Source organism: Salvelinus namaycush, chromosome 37, assembly GCF_016432855.1.
Source record: "Salvelinus namaycush isolate Seneca chromosome 37, SaNama_1.0, whole genome shotgun sequence".
Classification (NCBI taxonomy): domain Eukaryota; kingdom Metazoa; phylum Chordata; class Actinopteri; order Salmoniformes; family Salmonidae; genus Salvelinus; species Salvelinus namaycush.
The window spans coordinates 13,533,954-13,553,327 of NC_052343.1; the positions used below are offsets into that span (position 1 = coordinate 13,533,954).

At 42.6% G+C, this 19,374-nt stretch overlaps 2 protein-coding genes across 7 annotated transcripts in view; one reads left to right on the forward strand and one right to left on the reverse strand.

Moving 5' to 3' along the window:
* On the reverse strand, positions 1-5,752 carry LOC120031225 (GA-binding protein subunit beta-1-like). Of its 4 annotated transcripts, none has more exons than XM_038976879.1 (9): positions 5,226-5,752; positions 4,258-4,368; positions 3,889-4,056; positions 3,496-3,693; positions 3,176-3,281; positions 2,911-2,991; positions 2,557-2,721; positions 1,637-1,755; positions 1-1,552 (listed from the first exon to the last, which is right to left on the reverse strand). In XM_038976879.1, exons 2-9 carry the CDS (start codon positions 4,363-4,365, stop codon positions 1,085-1,087), a joined length of 1,413 nt encoding a protein of 470 aa, XP_038832807.1. In that variant the 5' UTR covers positions 4,366-4,368; positions 5,226-5,752; the 3' UTR covers positions 1-1,084. The 4 variants fall into 4 exon arrangements, with proteins under 4 accessions (XP_038832807.1, XP_038832806.1, XP_038832808.1 ...); XM_038976878.1 differs by having other exon boundaries at positions 4,258-4,365; positions 5,226-5,751; XM_038976880.1 differs by having other exon boundaries at positions 3,496-3,690; positions 4,258-4,365; positions 5,226-5,749.
* LOC120031224 (tyrosine-protein phosphatase non-receptor type 23-like) overlaps positions 5,351-19,374 on the forward strand; it is a 25,372-nt gene continuing 11,348 nt past the window's right edge. Inside the window, exons 1-3 of one of the 3 annotated variants that reach the window (XM_038976875.1) lie at positions 5,351-5,881; positions 15,590-15,664; positions 15,785-15,912. In XM_038976875.1, coding sequence (XP_038832803.1) covers positions 5,798-5,881; positions 15,590-15,664; positions 15,785-15,912 — 287 coding nt within the window. In that variant the 5' untranslated portion in view covers positions 5,351-5,797. Of the gene's footprint in view, positions 5,882-15,589; positions 15,665-15,784; positions 15,913-19,374 lie in introns of those variants that run through there. The other 2 variants (XM_038976877.1, XM_038976876.1) reach the window with 2 other exon arrangements.

The following is a 19,374-nucleotide window of genomic DNA, read 5'->3' on the forward strand; positions in this document are numbered from 1 at the left end:
TGCATGGATAGAATAACAATAACTGCTTATTTATTGAATTCTAAAAATACATTTAAGAAAGGGGTATTCCACAATTTCCCATATTTTCTCACTAACATTATTTTGTAGCAAAATTTGAATTTTGTTTCTCCTAACCAACTGGAAGATAACCCCTGATTGTGCTTTTATAATGTTCATAAAGAAACACTTAGTGTCAAACTAACCAGCCATATAAAGAGAGCATATGTAAACAATATTTTTCTGAGAGTATTAGTTTAAACTGGAGTGCGATGACAGATCAATGTCTATTGACAGATGCTGGTCTATACAGAGTGTAATGCTTTAAAATTACAAAAGGAACAAAAATAAGAGCTTAAGAATAACAGTAACTTACACATTAAAATCTAACACTACTTGGAACAAAAAATGAAAACCTACAGTATCTTAGTGTCTGAGTGGTCTGCGGCTATAATAGTACTAGAATAGGATATTCAAGACAGATTTAAGAAAGCTGGCCATCTAGCAAAGAAACACCGATATCCCACACCTCGACCTCACCCCCACACACAGGTACGCAAATAACTAGAACTTAGCCAGCCTTGGAGAACATTTTCTGAAGAATCAGATACATTTTCTCAGTTAGCTCAAGTGTATAGTGCTAACTTGATTCTATTTTAAACATGACGCTGAAGACATGAACAGGAAATGCTGTGGATTGAATATCCTATTTAGAATGCGTTGCAAACCTTATTCTTAGGAGAATGAATGCACAGTGCAATCAAACCCACATTGCAGTATTTACACTCCTATGCAAACATACCTTTTTCTTACTTTCTCTAAATTCACAGAAATGTTTGTACACTGTGGAGCCATCTGCATCCTTAACTCCTCCCGCAGGGCTCAGCGTTAGCTTACAAGTGCTCGCCAATGGCTTCTTCATCAAAAGTATTGCAAGTAAATAAAATTCTCTCAAAACCTAGTTACAAATACAAGTACAACGTTATCGTTCTAAAACAACAAACAAGTAATAACCGTTAATATTAATATAAAAGCATAAAACAAGACATATCATGAGAGAAAACCAAGAGAACAGAGGGACGCTTGACTACCGCCTCCTTCCACGTCCTCGTCCCCTCCCTCTCCCCCGTTTGGGGGTCGTTGTGACCTTAGTTGAAGCCTTCTCCGTTTCCTCGGTATCATCCACTGTTATCTGTTCTCCCTCCCCTGAATCCAGCTCCTCCTCCACTTTAACCAGAATGGTGTCTTCCGGAAATGGGACGTCCTCCTCCCCTTCCACTTTGTCCTCCTCTACAACTATCTCCTCTGTCTCGCGTTGTTTTTCCATTTGGACCACCTCCTCGTCTACCTCCTGGACACCTGTGCTGGTAGAACCAGCAATGCTACTGGTATTGTTGCTCTGTTGTTGCTCTATGGCCTCCTCTAGTCGGAGGCGGTACTGCTCAGCCTCCTGCTCCTTCTGTAGGAGCTGTGTGCGGTACTCCTGGGCCTTCCGATTGGCCTCCTGCAGCTGCTTCTGGAGCTGCTCCCGACTGCTGTCCCCTGACTTCGCTTTCTGAGAACAATGGACACACAGTAAGAGGAGAGAAACTATTTCAGAATATTATGCCAAGCCACAAATATGGGGACCTTTGCTGACCTTGTCTTTGGGTCTGGTTAGGATGGCTGCAGGCTCTATTCTCCTCTTGCGTGCAGGAGAGGGGTAAGGCTCCTGTTCCACCACCTCCTCTGTGATCTGACCAGCCGGGACTGCCACCACTACAGAAACAAAACAAACTCATGAATGCATTCATTGTAATGTCTTGAAAAAGGCTGACATGAGCACAATGTAAACTAAATAAACATACACTCAGTGGCCAGTTTATTAGGTACACCTATCTAGTACCGGGTCGACACCCCTTTGCCTCCAGAACAGTCTGAATTCTTCAGGGCATGGATTCTACAAGTTGTGGCGTTCAAATGTTGCTCAATTGGTATCAAGGGACCTATCAATAAGCTTTTTCTTGTTTTTAAGCTGATAGGAGTGGAACCCGGTGTGGTCGTCTGCTGCAATAGCCCATCCGAGACAAGGATTGACAAGTTGTGCATTCCGAGAAACCGTTCTGCGCCTGTTTGAGGCCTGCCTGTTAGCTTGCACGATTCTTGCCATTTTCCTTCGACCTCTCTCATCAACAAGTTTTTTCCCACAGGACTGCAGCTAACTGGATGTTTTTTGTTTGTTGCACTATTCTCTGTAAACCCTAGATACTGTCATGCGTGAAAAGCCCAGGAAAAGCCATTTCTGAAATACTGGAACTGGTGAGCCTGGCACCGACAATCATACCATGCTCAAAGTAGCATAGGTCACTCGTTTTGCCCATTCTAACAGTCAATCTAACAGTAACTGAATGCCCCCCCCATTCTAACAGTAACTGCTTGCCCCGATGCCTGTCTACCTGCTTTTCATAGCAAGTTACAGCGACCTGACTTACTGTTTGTAGGAGCGAACCATTTTCGTGAACGGGTGGTATGCCTAATAAACTGGCCACTGAGTGTATAAATAGATGGTTTCCTACTTACTTTGCTGCCCCTGCATAGTGACAAAGAACTGCTGCCCAAGTCCCGCTGGCTGCAGGTTTCCGTGTTGGTCCGTCACTATGGTGATGACCCTCTGACCTCCATCGCCCACTACATGCTGAATGGCCGAGTCCACAGAATCTGCAGCGATTGCATCCTCAGATTTGCCTGTGGGAAAGATAGAGTTACTTACTATTGCAGTCTAAGAACTATAATACAGATCTGAGTTAGCCCTAACGCACAGAGAATTATCATTTTATAGAATATGATATAGATCAAAGTACTATTAATTGTAACATGAGTAGCTCAGAGTAATTTGTAGTGTTATCCTCATGGTTATGCATAGACATCACTTACCTGCATTTTTACCCATGGGACCTGAGGCTTCTGCCAGGGCTGCCAGTGTTGCCAGGACTGAGGTGGTAGAGACAGATTCTCCTGGAATAATAAGACAATGAAAAACCTCAATCAAGTCATCCCATTTAGAAGTGTCTTGGGTGAGGTCAGGTGGTAAATAAGGTTCCCCATTTATATAAATGATAAATGTCAGTGAGTTATATTTGATATACCTCTAGTTAATTTGTACCTAACTTACTGTAACCTGTGCTCCAGTTGCCCATACCTGACTTGGCGGTGGTGTTGACGAGGTCAGAGAGGTTCACGACCCCAGCAGAGGAGATGATGAACTGGGGCTCTGGGTTCATGTTCACTTGGTTCTGCATGCCATCCTGTGTACATACACAAAACACACCTTGAAGATGTTATCTAACAAAAGAACACAGATACAGTTCCTCCCACATACTGGGCAACAGTTTAACCTTCAGGGCCTCAACACGTGTTACATAAACCAGTGATAAGGGCACATACTTGCATGTCTTAGACATAAGGGCATTTTTGTGAAAACAAATGAACATCAGAGCCATATAAAAACAATCCCTTCACCTGTAACAGTATCATGAGCTCAGTGTTGCTGGTGTCCATGGCGATGTCAAAGGGCGTCTTGTCAAACTTGCTGAGGGAGTGGACGTCTGCTCCATATTTGAGCAGCAGCTCTGCCACCTCTCTGTGACCGTGCTGGGCCGCCCAATGCAGGGCTGTCATCTTCAGCATGTCCTTAGCGTTGATGTCCGCTCCGCTCTGCTAGGGAGCACAGCACGCGCCCCCCCCAGTAGTGGGAAAGAGATAGGAAGATGAGACGGGTAGCCTAGATTCCAAAATGTGAGTGGTGAACATTCAACATTTAAAAAATAAAATTTGTTTGTCAGTCACTTTAATGAATTTAGAACTGTTATGTTTTTCTTATAAACAGCTGAATACTGTCCTTACTGCCCTTACACTGACTAGCAGCTCCACTATATTGGAGTGGCCCTCCGTGGCCGCCATGTGGAGTGGGGTCCTGTCCACTTTGGTCCGGGCATCCCTGCTAACGCCTGCTCGGAGAAGCACCTCAGCCGTGGAGTGGTGTCCGTACTGAGCAGCTAGATGGAGCGGGGAAGTCCCCAGCTAGAATACACGATTTGGTTTATGAGGACCCAGTCCTTACAACACTGTGTCTGGATTGTGTGAAAGAAGCCAGCACTGCAACATAGGTAGATTTGTGATGTACCGCAAGAGATCTGAGGAACAATATCTCTGTGTTAGGCTACATGCGGTGTAAAATCATAAATTGTGTAGATGTGAGTATCCCTACAGTGAGACCCTTACCCAATCAGTGGTGAAGGGAGCTCCATTGACCATGAGGGTCCTGACATCATCATCCAGCCCTGCCCGTGCAGCCTCCAGCAGCCGCTTCCCCAGGTCCACCAGTGACATCTACTGGGAGACAGAAAGAGTGCTTTTGCGTAAGAGTGTCAAAACAATAAGACAAACCCCTTGAGTGAATATAAGCCAGGCACTGCTAAAAAGTCTCTAGAGAAAGGTTTTTGCTGCCAAAATAGAATTGTTTTTGCTCTGCGAAACATGTTGCATCAATGTGTTTTATTGATGGTTGTATTGAAGGAAAAATTGCAGTACTAGGAAATATTCCGTTTGTGTACATTTGAAGCAATCGTAGTCAGAACCCATGTGAAATTGTGGCAGCAATAAGAACCAACTTGACAAAAGTGAAATGATTTATTTTGCTAAAATACAGTGTCAAGTCACAGGCTAGCTGAAGAAACACTGACTGAATTATCGCACAGTTCAACTAGCTGGGCTTGAACTTTTCTCGTTAGCTAGTGATACATATAATAATGTAACAATCAACAATATAAGCTTTGATACTTGGTTGGTGGTATGTTCCGGTGGAAGTCGAATATGAAACTACGGATGGCAAAGTGGGCACCAAATCTGGCTACTTCCACATCCGCACTATTATTGCTAGCTAGTTACTAGCATTCAGAACTGAAGATGGCTTTGATTTTCACAAGACTTCAAAAAAAGCATATCCCCGACACATAATCAATAACATCGTAATAGTATTTCGCGTTTGCGTTTTGGGTATTTAGCTACATTGCAAGATTGTTAGCTGTTTATCTAGCTAGCTATGTCAATGACTTAGTTTTACAAGTAGCTAGTTCGTTAGCTTAACGTTAGATAGCTAGCTAAGTTTGCAGAGCTTTTTTTTTTTTTTACACGGTTTGTTGATATTTAGCTACAGCTAACTATGGATTAGGGTTTCAAGTGTTGCTTACCTTAGCTAGTCGTTCGCTAAAAGTGCAACTCTTCTAATTTCTGCCGCCGAATGTGTGTTTATTACACTTTCGTAACTTCTAGACAGCTAAACAAACATCATAATATTTATAGTTTTTGCAGAATCAAATATGGCGGCCAGGCACACCGGACGTGGTAATAGTATGTAGTGTGCAGCAAAAATGTTCCACAAATGTTCCCACGCTCAAACATGATGATAAGAGACATTAGTATCACTTTACATAAGATATACTAGTATGTCATGTAGTTATTGCCTAACCAAAGATACTGAATATAGCTAGATGTTTCAAATTCAAGCCTCTGGTGAAACAACTAGTCTGATCTAATATAGTGAACTACATTTCCCATAAACATTTGCGCACTGGAACATTCCTTCTGGCGTGACGTCCCTTAGCATCCATCGTTTCCTGTTGAAGTGTAAATGGAGACATGACACAGTTGTTTGGGTATTATAAGAAACAATATAGTTAGAAATCCACTGAATTCAAAACTGCTGAAGTGATATTTAAATAGAAGTCACTTTAACTCAGGCTCGGTTCAGTCGCTGGCCGCGATGGAGGCGGTCCCCCGTATGCCAATGATCTGGCTGGATCTGAAAGAGGCAGGGGAGTTCGAGTTCAGCCCGTCGGTGAGGCAGGTGAGATGGGTGAGGGAGTGGGACAACCGGGCACTGTCGGGCGGTTGAGATCGGAAGTCAAGCAGACAAGGATTACGTAAAATAATCATAAGTATCGAGCACATCTAGACTGTTATTAGCCTGACGCATCAAGTAAAGGTAGTTAGCTAGCTAGTATTGGGTTAGCTGTGTCAGCCATGACAATCGCCTTTGTTTACAGTTAGCTAGCTAAGTTGATAATTAGTTAGCTATTTATGTCAACATGTAGTTACTGTGTCAGATACCCCAGTCACAACAAATAAATAGTCTTTAAAATAATGATGTCATTGTCACATTCACCCTGAACCAGTTTGCTTTGATATAGAGACAAGTCTGGCAGGTTGGAATCCTGTATGTTCACACCCCTGTCAGTTGTCATTAAGGGGGGGACATGGTGAAAAATAGCCAAGACATTCAGAAATTAGTGCTGGAATGAGTTAAAATTAGAGAACAGCAGAGTAACGTTAGGTGAAGGGTCATAGAGCCAGGAGTTTTTTCTGGTCATCTGATCCGGCCAGGGAAAACTCTGCCCTAGTCATCATAACATATGTCTGAGGAAATTCTCCCTCACAATATTTATTGAGAAATATTGCAAAGTAACACACCCACCACAATGACGTCTTATGCCTTACTATCCAATCTCCTTTCTTCTTCCTCCGCCTCATGCTCCAGATATTACTAGAGGACTTTTGCCCTCTCTGGTTCTTCTTTTTTGCTGCCTTAGTCCCAGATCAATTTTCTAGCAACCTTTGTCAATGACATTCAATGACGGTTACGATTTTTATTATAGCAGCAACAGATTTTATCTGGAAAGAAAATGAAGCATAACAGTCCATGGAAAAGTAATAGAAAGAAGGAGAAAGACAGCCCAGAGAGGAATGAAGAGAGAATAATAGAGTTCCATTGTTTAGACTAGTGTAACCGATGTGAAATGGCTAGCTAGTCAGCGGGGTGCGCGCTAATAGCGTTTCAATCGGTGACGTCACTCGCTCTGAGACCTTGAAGTAGTTGTTCCCCTTGTCCGGGCTCTGGCTGGGCCAGTCAAGGACATTTCAAAGCTACTCCTGCGTTGTCTTGGCTGTGTGCTTAGGGTCGTTGTCCTGTTGGAAGGTGAACCTTCGCCCCAGTCTGAGGTCCTGAGCGCTCTGGAGCAGGTTTTCATCAAGGATCTGTGTACTTTGCTCCGTTCATCTTTCCCTCGATCCTGACTAGTCTCCCTGTCCCTGCCGCTGAAAAACATCCCCACAGCATGATTCTGCCACCACCATGCTTCACCGTAGGGATGGTGCCAGGTTTCCTCCAGAAGTGACTCTTGGCATTCAGGCCAAAGTGTTCAATCTTGGTTTCATCAGACCAGAGAATCTTGTTTCTCATGGTCTGAGAGTCCTTTAGGTGCCTTTTGGCAAACTTCAAGCGGGCTGTCATGTGCCTCTTACTGAGGAGTGGCTTCCGTCTGGCTGCAGAGATGGTTGTCCTCTGGAAGGTTCTCCCATCTCCACAGAGGAACTCTGGAGCTCTGTCAGAGTGACCATTGGGTTCTTGGTTACCTCCCTGACCAAGGCCCTTCTCCCCCGATTGCTCAGTTTGGCTTGGTGGACAGCTTTAGGAAGAGTCTTGGTGGTTCCAAACTTCTTCCATTTAAGAATGAAGGAAACAACTGTGTACTTGGGGACCTTCAATGCTGCAGAAATGTGTTGGTACCCTTCCCCAGATCTCCGACTCGACACAATCTTGTCTCCGGGCTCTACAGACAATTCCTTCGACCTCATTGCTTGGTTTTTGCTCTAACATGCACTGTCAACTTTGGGACCTTTATATAGACAGGTGTATGCCTTTCCAAATCATGTCCAATTAATTGAAATTAACACGTGGACTCCAATCAAGTTGTAGAAACATATCGAGGATGATCAATGGAAACAGGATGCACCTGAGCTCAATTTCAAGCCTCATAGCAAAGAGTTTGAATACTTATGTAAATAAAGTATTTCTGTTTTTATTTGGATAAATTAGCAAAAAATTCTAAACCTGTTTTTGCTTTGTCATTATGGGGTATTGTGTGTAGATTGAGTGTTTTATTTAATCCATTTTAGAATAAGGTTGTAACGTAACAAAATGTGGAAAAAGTTAAGGGGTCTGAATATGTTCAGAATGCACTGTGTGTGTGTGTGTGTGTGTATATATATATATATATATATATATATAAATTAGTGAGCTGTGTGCTCGATTTTATACACCTGTCAGCAATATATACACACTCACACGCACAAAAGTATGTGGACACCCCTTCAAATTAATGGATTTGACTATTTCAGCCACACCTGTTGCTGACAGGTGTATAAAATTGAGCACACAGCCATGCAATCTCCATAGACAAACATTGGAAAAAGAATGGCATTACTGAAGAACTCAGTGACTTTCAACGTTGCAACGTCATAGGATGCCCCCTTTCCAACAAGTCATTTCGTCAAATGTCTGCCCTGCTAGAGCTGCCCTGGTCAACTGTAATTGCTGTTATGAAGTTATGAAAATGTCCAGGAGCAACAACGGCTCAGCCGCGAAGTGGTAGGCCACACAAGCTCACAACGGGACCGCCGAGTGCTGAAGCGCGCAAAAATCGCCTGTCCTCGGTTGCATCACTCACTACCGAGTTCCAAACTGCCTCTGTAAGGAACGTCAGCACACTAATGCTCTTGTGGCTGAATGTAAGCAAGTCCCCGCAGCATTGTTACAACATCTAGTGGAAAGCCTTCCCAAATGTGGAGGCTGTTATAGCAGCAAAGGGGGGACCAACTCAATATTAATGCCCTTGATTTTGGAATGAGATGTTCGACGAGCAGGTTTCCACATACATTTGGTCATGTAGTCATGTCAGTACTATTCAAATTTTGTCCACCACTTACCAGATTTGAATAACTGTACAATAATCCGTCTGACAAAATCAAAAAATTTATCAACTAAGACATCCTTCCAGAACTACACATCATTGATTATTAAACATGTATTTTTTAACAAAAATAGATGTAGTTGCCCAGCAACAGCCCCAAAACATCACTGCTCTAGAGGAGATCTGCATGGAGGAATGGGCCAAAATACCAGCAACAGTGTGTGAAAATCTTGTGAAGACTTACAGAAAACATTTGACCTCTGTCATTGCCAACAAAGGGTATATAACAAAGTATTGAGAAACTTTTGTTATTGACCAAATACTTATTTTCCACCATAATTTGCAAATAAATTCATTAAAAATCCTACAATGTGATTTTCTGGATTTTTTTCTCATTTTGTCTGTCATAGTTGAAGTGTACCTATGATGCAAATTACAGGCCTCTCTCATCTTTTTAAGTGGGAGAACTTGCACAATTGGTGGCTGACTAAATACTTTTTTGCCCCACTGTATATATATATTTTTTTTAATTAATCAGTATCGGCTTTTTTTGTCCTCCAATAATCGGTATCGGCGTTGAAAAATCATAATCGGTCGACCTCTAGCTTAGACCCTACTTTACATCATCTGAGGTTTTTGTGTTGTGCCCGCCATCAGTTGAGACACAGCATACATGCTCTTAAGTGCAGGGTGGGTGTCATTTGAATCATAGAAATACATTTCATAGAATGGACCTATCCCTCAGACCACTGCAATTGATCTGGTACAGTGGGTACACCATTGAAATTGAATAAACATTTTAACTTCTAATTACTACCACAAAGATGGCCGCTGGTCCACCCACCATTGAATCTCAACTTAAATGGTCATGTCTTTTCTATTATCTATACTTTATTATCTTTTCTTCTCTAAAGCAGGAAGGACCAGTGACTCGGTCAATAAGAAAGTGGTCAGATGAAGCAGATGCTAAGCTACAGGACTGTTTTGCTAGTACAGACTGGAATATGTTCCGGGATTCCTCCGATGGCATTGAGGAGTATACCACATCAGTCACTGGCTTCATCAATAAATGCACTAATGACGTCATCCCCACAGTGACCGTACGTACATACCCCCAACCGGAAGCCATGGATTACAGACAAAATTCGCACTGAGCTAAAGGCTAGAGCTGCCTTCTTTCAAGGAGCGGGACTCGAACCCGGAAGCTTATAAGAAATCCCGTTATGTCCTCCGACGAACCATCAAACAGGCAAAGCGTCAATAAAGGACTAAGATTGAATCGTACTAAACCGGCCCGACCCTCTTCGGATGTGGCCGGGCTTGCAAACTATTACAGACTACAAAGGGAAGCACAGCCGTGAGCTGCCCAGGGCACGAGCCTACCAGACGAGCTACATTACTTCTAAGCTCGCTTTGAGGCAAGTGACACTGAAGCATGCACGAGAGCATCAGCTGTTCCCGGATGACTGTGTGATCACGCTCTCTGTAGCCGAAGTCAACATGCACAAGGCCGCAGGACCAGACAAATTACCAGGAGGTGTACTCAGAGCATGCGCTGTCCAACTGGCAAGTGTCTTTACTGACATTTTCAACCTCTCCCTGTCTGAGTCTGTAATACAAACATGTTTCAAGCAGACCACCATAGTCCCTGTGCCCAAGAACACTAAGGCAACCTGCCTAAATGACTACCGACCCGTAGCACTCACGTCTGTAGCCACAAAGTCCTTTGAAAGGCTGGTCATGGCTCACATCAACACCATTATCCCAGAAACCCTAGACCCACTCCAATTTGCATACCACCTCAACAGATCCACAGATGATGCACTCCACACTGCCCTTTCACACCTGGACAAAAGGAACATCTATGTGAGAATTCTGTTCATTAACTACAGCTCAGCGTTCAACACCATAGTGCCCTCAAAGCTCATCACTAAGCTAAGGACCCTGGGACTAAACACCTCCCTCTGCAACTGGATCCTGGACTTCCTGACGGGCCACCCCCATCCGCCACGCTGATCCTCACCATGGGGGTGTGTGCTCAGTCCCCTCCTGTACTCCCTGTTCACTCATGACTGCATGGCCAGGCACGACTCCAACACCATCATTAAGTTTGCCGATGACACAACAGTGGTAGGCCTGATCACTGACCATGATGAGACAGCCTATAGGGAGGAGGTCAGAGACCTGGCCATGTGGTGCCAGGACAACAACCTCTCCCTCAACGTGATCAAGACAAAGGAGATAATTGTGGACTACAAGAAAAGGAGGACTGAGCACACCCCCATTCTCATCGACGGGGCTGTAGTGGAGCAGGTTGAGAGTTTCAAGTAACTTGGTGTCCACATTACCAACAAACCTACATGGTCCAAGCACACCAAGACAGCCGTGAAGAGGGCACGACAAAACCTATTCCCCCTCAGGAGACTGAAAAGATTTGGCATGGGTACTCAGATCCTCAAAAGGTTCTACAGCTGCACTATCGAGAGCATCCTGACTGGTTGCATCACTGCCTGGTATGGCAACTGCTCGGCCTCAATTACCCCGCACAGGTACCTCCTGTATATAGCCTCGCTATTGTTATTTTACTGCTGCTCTTTATTTGTTACTTTTATTTCTTTTTTTCTTAACTGCATTGTTGGTTAAGATCTTGTAAGTAAGCATTTCACTGTTGTGTTTGGCGCATGTGACAAACAAAATTTGATTTCAATTGGTTTCCATTGGAGGATTGACAGTATTATTTAAGACAACAGATTCCCATTCAAGTCAACATTATTTGATATGTGGACCTCCAACCATCTTTGTGGTACCATTTGAAAGTAAAAATTGTACTAACATTTGAATCCAGTTATCAGCCAAACATGACACCCACCCTGTATTCAAGAGCATGTTGTGTCTCAACCGATGGTGGGCACAACATCAAAACCTCAGATCATGTAAAATAGGGTCTAAGTTAGAACAATAAGCATTTTTAGATCATTGACATTTTAGTAGGACTGTGGCTATCTTGGAATTTGAGGTTATGGTAATTGTCCAGGCCAATGTACACGGTCACAGACATAACCGTTCAGGGGGGATCACAACTCTGTTTGTACACTTTAACATAACTTTGTTATTATCATGGCATTTCATTATTGTTTTTAGATTACTTATATTTATCAACAAATTAGGAAATGCCAGGTTGGAGACGATGTGTTGCTTTTTCGTATTGGCACAACATTAACAGAGATAGGCCAGAGGAGGATGGTGGGAGGAGCTATAGGAGGACGGGCTCATTGTAAATGGCTGGAATGGAATTTTTGGAACAGAGTCAAACAAAAGGTTTCATATGTCTGATACTGTTCCAGTCATACCATTCCAGACATTACAATGAGCTCGTCCTCCTATACCTCCTCCCACCAGCCTCCACTGATATGCCTACCTAGACCTTGTCTGTTGGCTTTTCTGCATATAGCTACATTTAAAAAAATACAGTTCCTATTTCGACGCACAAAACCATTCAAACGAAGTATTCGCATACCGTCACAATAATTTGAATGGATACAAAAAGGTCTTTGTTGACTTACTGTGTGAGGTGAAGAAAATACGCCCAGCTGGGCACTTTCCTACGTTTGACATTAGCGAGAAGCAGGCCAGGTACTGCTATCGTAGGGTTTACACCACTTCTAAAAGTTACGCCCCCATTAATTTTCAACTGGAACACATGCGCAGGGGATTGTGAGAAGGTGAGCGGTGCGAACCCTGCTAGCGGAGCGAAATAAAAAGTTCAGGCCTGCTCTACTTTATGCAAATTGCACGCTGCCGCTAACCAATCAAGTGAGGAGCAGATATTTGCTTGATAATCTTTCATTCATGAAACGTAGTTCCGCCTGTCATTAGTTCCGAGCAAGCGCAACCAAAAAAGTTGGACTTTAAACCAATCATCGCTGCGTCTGGTTTTCCAATTCTATATGATTTTGCTATGCTAGAATACAGAGACAAAATCATAAGGTAAATGGCATGTAGGAGGATTGCAGAGATTGTTGGTGTTAATGGTGGGTGAAGAGAGATTTACACAACAATGAGCGTGTGCTCTTAAACCTCGAAACTGTGATCAAAGCCACCATTTGTGAATGTGTTGAGTAAATTAAATTGTGAAATGTTCCCACTAAAGGATAGAAAACACCAGGAACACGCATTATAAGTTTGTAAATGATTCACTAAGCATGACTTTTCCATGTAATATGCTTCCAATTGGATTATGGTATCTTAACGTGATTCTCATATATTATAGTTTATGGCACTTTCATTATACTTGTGTCATGAAATTGATGATTATAGCTCACTTCCTGTAAAATACATAAGCGTACATGTACATGAATGGGTACTTTGGATAAAGGAATTGGGGCTTTGACTTGTACATTTTGTTGTGCAAATTTCTCTTTACCCACCATCAACACCAACATTTCTGCAATTGACCATCTGATTTAGTCTTTATTCTAAAATTATTTTCAGCAAATAAACAAGGTAGAAGTACAACACTCCCCACCCCACATTATTTTCCTTTTTTACATTTTTATTAGCCTACAAATTGCTCCTTATTTTCATGTACAGTACTGTACCTAGAATATAACGGTTGGATTTGCACTAAACAATTTCAGGTCAGAAAAATCATGTAAAAAATCTGGCTCATGGTTAGCCTCATATACATTATCTACTGGTATCACTTTAAATTCGAGAGCTCACAACTGGACAAAAAGTTCATGTTCATTTAAGAAAGCAACACAGAAACACAGACAAATTAGAGACGGATCCCGTTCACACCTTTATTGCAGAATTGTGATCTGTGATGAATGAACATTGGCACTACTGTAGTTCATCTTGAATGATGTTTTTAAGTTAACAATTAAAACAAGTTTAAACACTTCACTTCAATGAATCAACATGGAATGATTCAGAATATAATTTCAAAAGAACAAACAATCTAACTTGTTTGTAAAGGTTAGTAATATCTTACTAATTAGACTATTACTAAAGCATCATTAGAGGTGTACAAAAAAGTCCATACCAGAGGTGACCAACCTTGCTCCACTCTCTGATCTACATGGTGAGCTTGCTTCTATTCCAGCCCAGCAATAATACACGTTATTATCAACTCATTAGGTTTGGTAAGTTAAATCAGGTGTGTTAGTGCTGGGCTGGAACAGAAGCCTGCACACCCAGTAAGGATTGGATTACTACAGTTGTAATCAGGCCTTTATGGTAGAGTGGCAAGACGGAAGCCACTCCTCATTTAAAGGCACATGGCAGCCCGCTTGGAGTTTGCCAAAAGGCACCTAAAGGACTCTCAGACCATGAGAAACAAGATTCTCTGGTCTGATGAAACCAATATTGAACACTTTGGCCTGAATGCCAAGTGTCACTTTTGGAGGAAACCTGTCACCATCCCTACGGTGAAGCATGGTGGTGGCAGCATTGTGCTGTGGGGATGTTTTTCAGCGGCAGGGACAGGGAGACTAGTCAGGATCGAGGGAAAGATGAACGGAGCAAAGTACAGAGAGATCCTTGATGAAAACCTGCTCCAGAGCGCTCAGGACCTCAGACTGGGGCGAAGGTTAACCTTCCAACAGGACAACGACCCTAAGCATACAGCCAAGACAACACAGGAGTGGCTTCGGGACAAGTTTCTGAATGTCCTTGAAGGGCCCAGCCAGTGCAGACAAGAAGACTCGAGTCTGTAATCACTGCCAAAGGTGCTTCAACAAAGTACTGTAAAGGGTCTGAATACTTATGTAAACATCAACTGTTCAGAGGAGACTGTATGAAATCAGGCCTTCGTGGTCAAATTGCCACAAAGAAACCACTATTAAAGGACACCAATAAGTAGAAGAGACTGGCTTGGGCCAAGAAACACGAGCAATGGACATTATACCGGTGGAAATCTGTCCTTTGGTCTGATGAGTCCAAATTTGATATTTTTGGTTCCAACCACAGTATTTGTGAGACGCAGAGTAGGCCTAGAGAGTTGATTAGAGGAAAATGTAGGCCTATAAGAAGCACAACAAACTTCTTCTTGAAAGGATGATCTCCGCATGTGTGGCTCCCACCGTGAAGCATGGAGGAGGTGGTGTTGAGGTGCTTTGCTGGTGACACTCAGTGATTTATTTAGAATGCAAAGGCACACTTAACCAGCATGGCTACCACAGCATTCTGCAGCGATACACCGTCTCATCTGGTTTGCGCTTAGTGTTTTTCAACAGGGCAATGAACCAAAACACACCTCCAGGCTGTGTAAGGGCTATTTGACCAAGGAAAGTGATGAAGTGCTGCATCAGATGACCTGGCCTCCAATCACCCGACCTCAACCCAATTGAGATGGTTTGGGATGAGTTCGACCGCAGAGTGAAGGACAAGCAGCCAACAAGTGCTCAGCATATGTGGGAACTCCTTCAAGACTGTTAGAAAAGCGTTCCAGGTGACTACCTCATGAAGCTGGTTGAGAGAATGCCAAGTGTGCAAAGCTGTCATCAAGGCAAAGGGTGGCTACTTTGAAAAATCTCAAATATATTTTGATTTGTTAAACACTTTTTTTGGTTGGTTACTACATGATTCCATGTGTTATTTCATACCTTTGATGTCTTCATTATTATTCTACAATGTAGAAAATAGTAAAAATAAAGAAAAACCCTTGAATGAGTAGTTGTGTCCAAACTTTTGACTGGTACTGTAAATCTATTTCTGATTGAATGAATAGACCTTATTGGTTAAATAAAGGTTATTTGCTGTGCTCCCAATGGCCCCTCTTATCTGCTTTCCCTGTGTCCTTTCAGTTCATCCTGAAGAACTATGGGGAGAATCCAGACAGCTATAATGAACAGCTGAAGAAGCTGGAGACACTGAGACAGGTATGAACTGGGACTGAGCGAGTTGTTCTATGCAAATGTCATATGTTGTGATTTTATTTGTTATGTTGGTCACATACTGCACTGTCTTTCTATCATATAATAAGTAAGTGTTTGTGGCAGGGTGCGGTGAATGTGACGCGGGACTTTGAGGGCTGCAGCATTTTGAGGAAGTACTTTGGGCAGCTGCACTACCTCCAGAGCCGTGTGCCTCTGGGGCCTGGGCAGGAAGCAGCAGTACCCATCTCATGGTATGAGGCAATGAAGTACACATAGGACCCCTATATTTACACCCTTACCCATGAGATCCTTATCATACACACAGTTGCTGTCATAAACTCTACCACAGACAGCTACGGAAAGACCGGAAGAACACAAGGTAACACTTTATTTGGATAGTCCATCTGTAGATGCTCGACAGACTATCTACTAACCCTAACATTAACCCTTATCCTAACCCTAAACTTAACCCTAACTTTAACTCTTACCCTAACCCTTATTCTGAACCATCCCTAACTGTAACCGTAGCAAGCATTTGCTTATGAACAGATCTACAGAGCATCTACAGATGGACAATCTGGACTATCCAAATAAAGTATGAGCAAACACACACACACTTTCATAAGCTCTCCCTACCATACGCGTAGACACACACCACACCCTCAGGTATGTAATACAGTGTGTAGCCAATTTCATTCTCTCTTACCAGGACAGAAATATTTTCTGGAAAAACAGTTACTATGAAACAAAGATGAATGATAGTAAAAAGGTTTGGATCACTTTACATTACATTTTGGGCGAACTCGTAAAAAGGTTTTGATAACTTTACATTACATTTTGGGCGAACTCGGCTCCATCCTTCATTGAATCAGATTGCTCATTCATCACAAACCCACCGATATTGCCAACTACTTAAATTGTTTTTTCATTGGCAAGATTAGAAAACTTTGGCATGACATGCCAACAACAAATTCTGAACCTACACATCCATGCATAACTGACCAAATCATGAAAGACAAGCATTGTAATTCTGTAAAGTGAGTGTTGTTGTCTGTCAACAATGACAAGCCACCTGGTTCTGACAACTTGGATGGAAAATTACTGAGGATAATAGCGGACGATATTGCCACCCCTATTTGCTATCTTTTCAATCTAAACCTACAGGAAAGTGTGTTCCCTCAGACCTGGAGGGAAGTAAAAGTCATTCTGCTCCCCAAGAATAGCAAAGCACCCTTTACTGGCTGAAACAGCTGACCAATCAGCCTGTTACCAACCCTTAGTAAACTTTTGGAACAAAATAGTGTTTGACCAGATACAATGCTATTTCACGATAAACAAATTAACAGCAGATTTTCAAACGCTTATAGGGATGGGCATTCAACATGTACACCACTTACACAAATCACTGATGATTGGCTAATAAAATAATAAGTAGTAAACAGATTGTGGGACCTGTTTTGTTAGTCTTCAGTGCAACTTTTGACATTATCTGTAATAATCTGCTGCTGGAAAAGCGTATGCGTTATGTAATGTTCCCTACATTTTTTTCCGGCACTGAGCAAATTTCAGGTCTGCTTAACGTAACCTGAACGTTGTGAAAATTCTCTGCAACTTCCAGCACACGTTTACTGTGAACACGGAGGCTGTACCCGCTTTAAGTTACAGTTTTAACAGTGACCAAGTAGGCTACTATGGCTATTTGATCATAATGTCTGTAGACCAACCAGAGTAGCCTAACATCAAAACAATGGAGAAAATACATCCCATAACATTTTAACGTGGAAACGGCTGTTCTATCATTCAGCCTAACGTAGCAGCCAATGTGTGGTGCTCAATGTAGGCCTACATTCCATGAGACTTTTGAAAAAAAGTGCAGGGCTTGACATCAACCTGTTTATCCACTTGTCCTTCAGACAAGGAGGTGACTGAAAATGTCATTGTTTGATGCAAGAAACCACTTTACAAAATACATTATTATTCCCATACCATTATTACAGAGATTCAGACAAATTATTCTACCCTCTGCCTATTGGCTACTTAGGTTATTCAAGCCGGTTTCAAAATACAACACTGCCCCTTTAAGACATAAAAAAAGCTCTTTACCTGACTCGCTTTTCAAAGACGTCTAGAAATGTATATGTTTTGTGCTCTTGTAGGAAGCAATCACTCCCCTATTGCTGACTACAAATGATCTATAACTGGGCTAATAACTCACTAACTAGCAAAGGATATGAACAAAATGTGCACACATGGCTACAGCAGCTCTTACTTTGACCTCAAATGAAGCGCATCTACTCACGACCGCTCATGCTGCAAACACAGTCCAGTTCAAAGTAAATGGCACATATCCATATATGGCAATGATCTATTTGCATATAGGTCTACTGCAGCTCTGATTGTTTATACCGCACCGGTCTGTGTAGAGTACGGGCTGAGTAGTGCGTGGCAATGCAATTGAATCCTACTCTGATGCGTTCTGCCTACAACAAAATCTCTTGCATAGTTTCGGTAATATTGCATTGATTCGATCACAATTTCCACGGTAAATGGAAACGTTGATAGTGTTAACAGGGAAAACTCTAGAACAGTGGTCACCAACCTTGTCTGAGTCAAGATCACTGAGTCAAAATTCAAGCCGAGATCTACTACTCACATTTTTTTTAAGTCATGTTTAAAAAACATCTAAGTCTATGCAACAATCAAAAACAGTTCTGTAACAATGAGGTTTGTGCAGTAAGTTATAGGCCCAATACATTATCACTGCATATTGGCTTTGCTTGAATTGCCCTGCCAATGCATTGTTGTTCAGGCAACTAAAAACAAATACATTTTAAAACAAATTTGGGGGGGCTGATGGTGCCTGCATCTGATGGTCAGTCTCAGCGGAGGGAGAGAGCAGCAGACTGAGGGTCCGCCTCTCAACATCCCTCCACTCTCCCTTTCCTCCACTGACACTGACCAAAAAGGGACACCATCTTCCAGCTGGCGAAACTCGACTCGCACCGCATTATTTCTGCCTCATGCACAAAGTCATGTTGAACAGAGAAAGTGAAATATTCCTCGAAATTAAAAAAGACCCAAGCCGCTAATAATAATAACAACAACGCAAGCCTATAGATACTTTCCTACTCATTCGTTACTGCTGCTTGTTGTAGCGCTGAGTGGAAATAGGAACAACGCGCATTTTATGGCTCATAAGTGTTGACAGTGCTGAGTAAGAACTTGAACTCAGTCATAAAAACAGCATCTCTTTGCTGTTTTCGCTGACAGTCTCTCTCTACTCATAGTTTTAAATGTTTAGAAATGTCACAGTATCAACTTTCTGTGGCTTTCTTTTATGCCGTGCTACGTTACTGCAGACACGGTCATCTGAGCCATCCGATTGGCCAGCGGTAGGCCTATAGTGCACTTAATTTGCTCTCTGGGTCCGCAGGAAAGGCATATTTTGTACTTTCAGACACATGCAATGGTTCAGAATGGCAACAGCTCGTGTACCCGGCGCGCAGGGCAGCTGAATCGAGTGCACCTACCGCCAACAGCCCAAGACTAAAACAAAAAAATAGCAACACAAGGCTTTATCGTTGTTGTTTTTTTTACAGAAATGTTTGGCAATCAACTAGGAATGTCTTGGAGATTGACCGGTTGGTGGCCGCTGCTCTCGTGCTTCTCTCTGTGGGCTGATATTTCTGCATGGCAGTTCTGGGGCTACACGC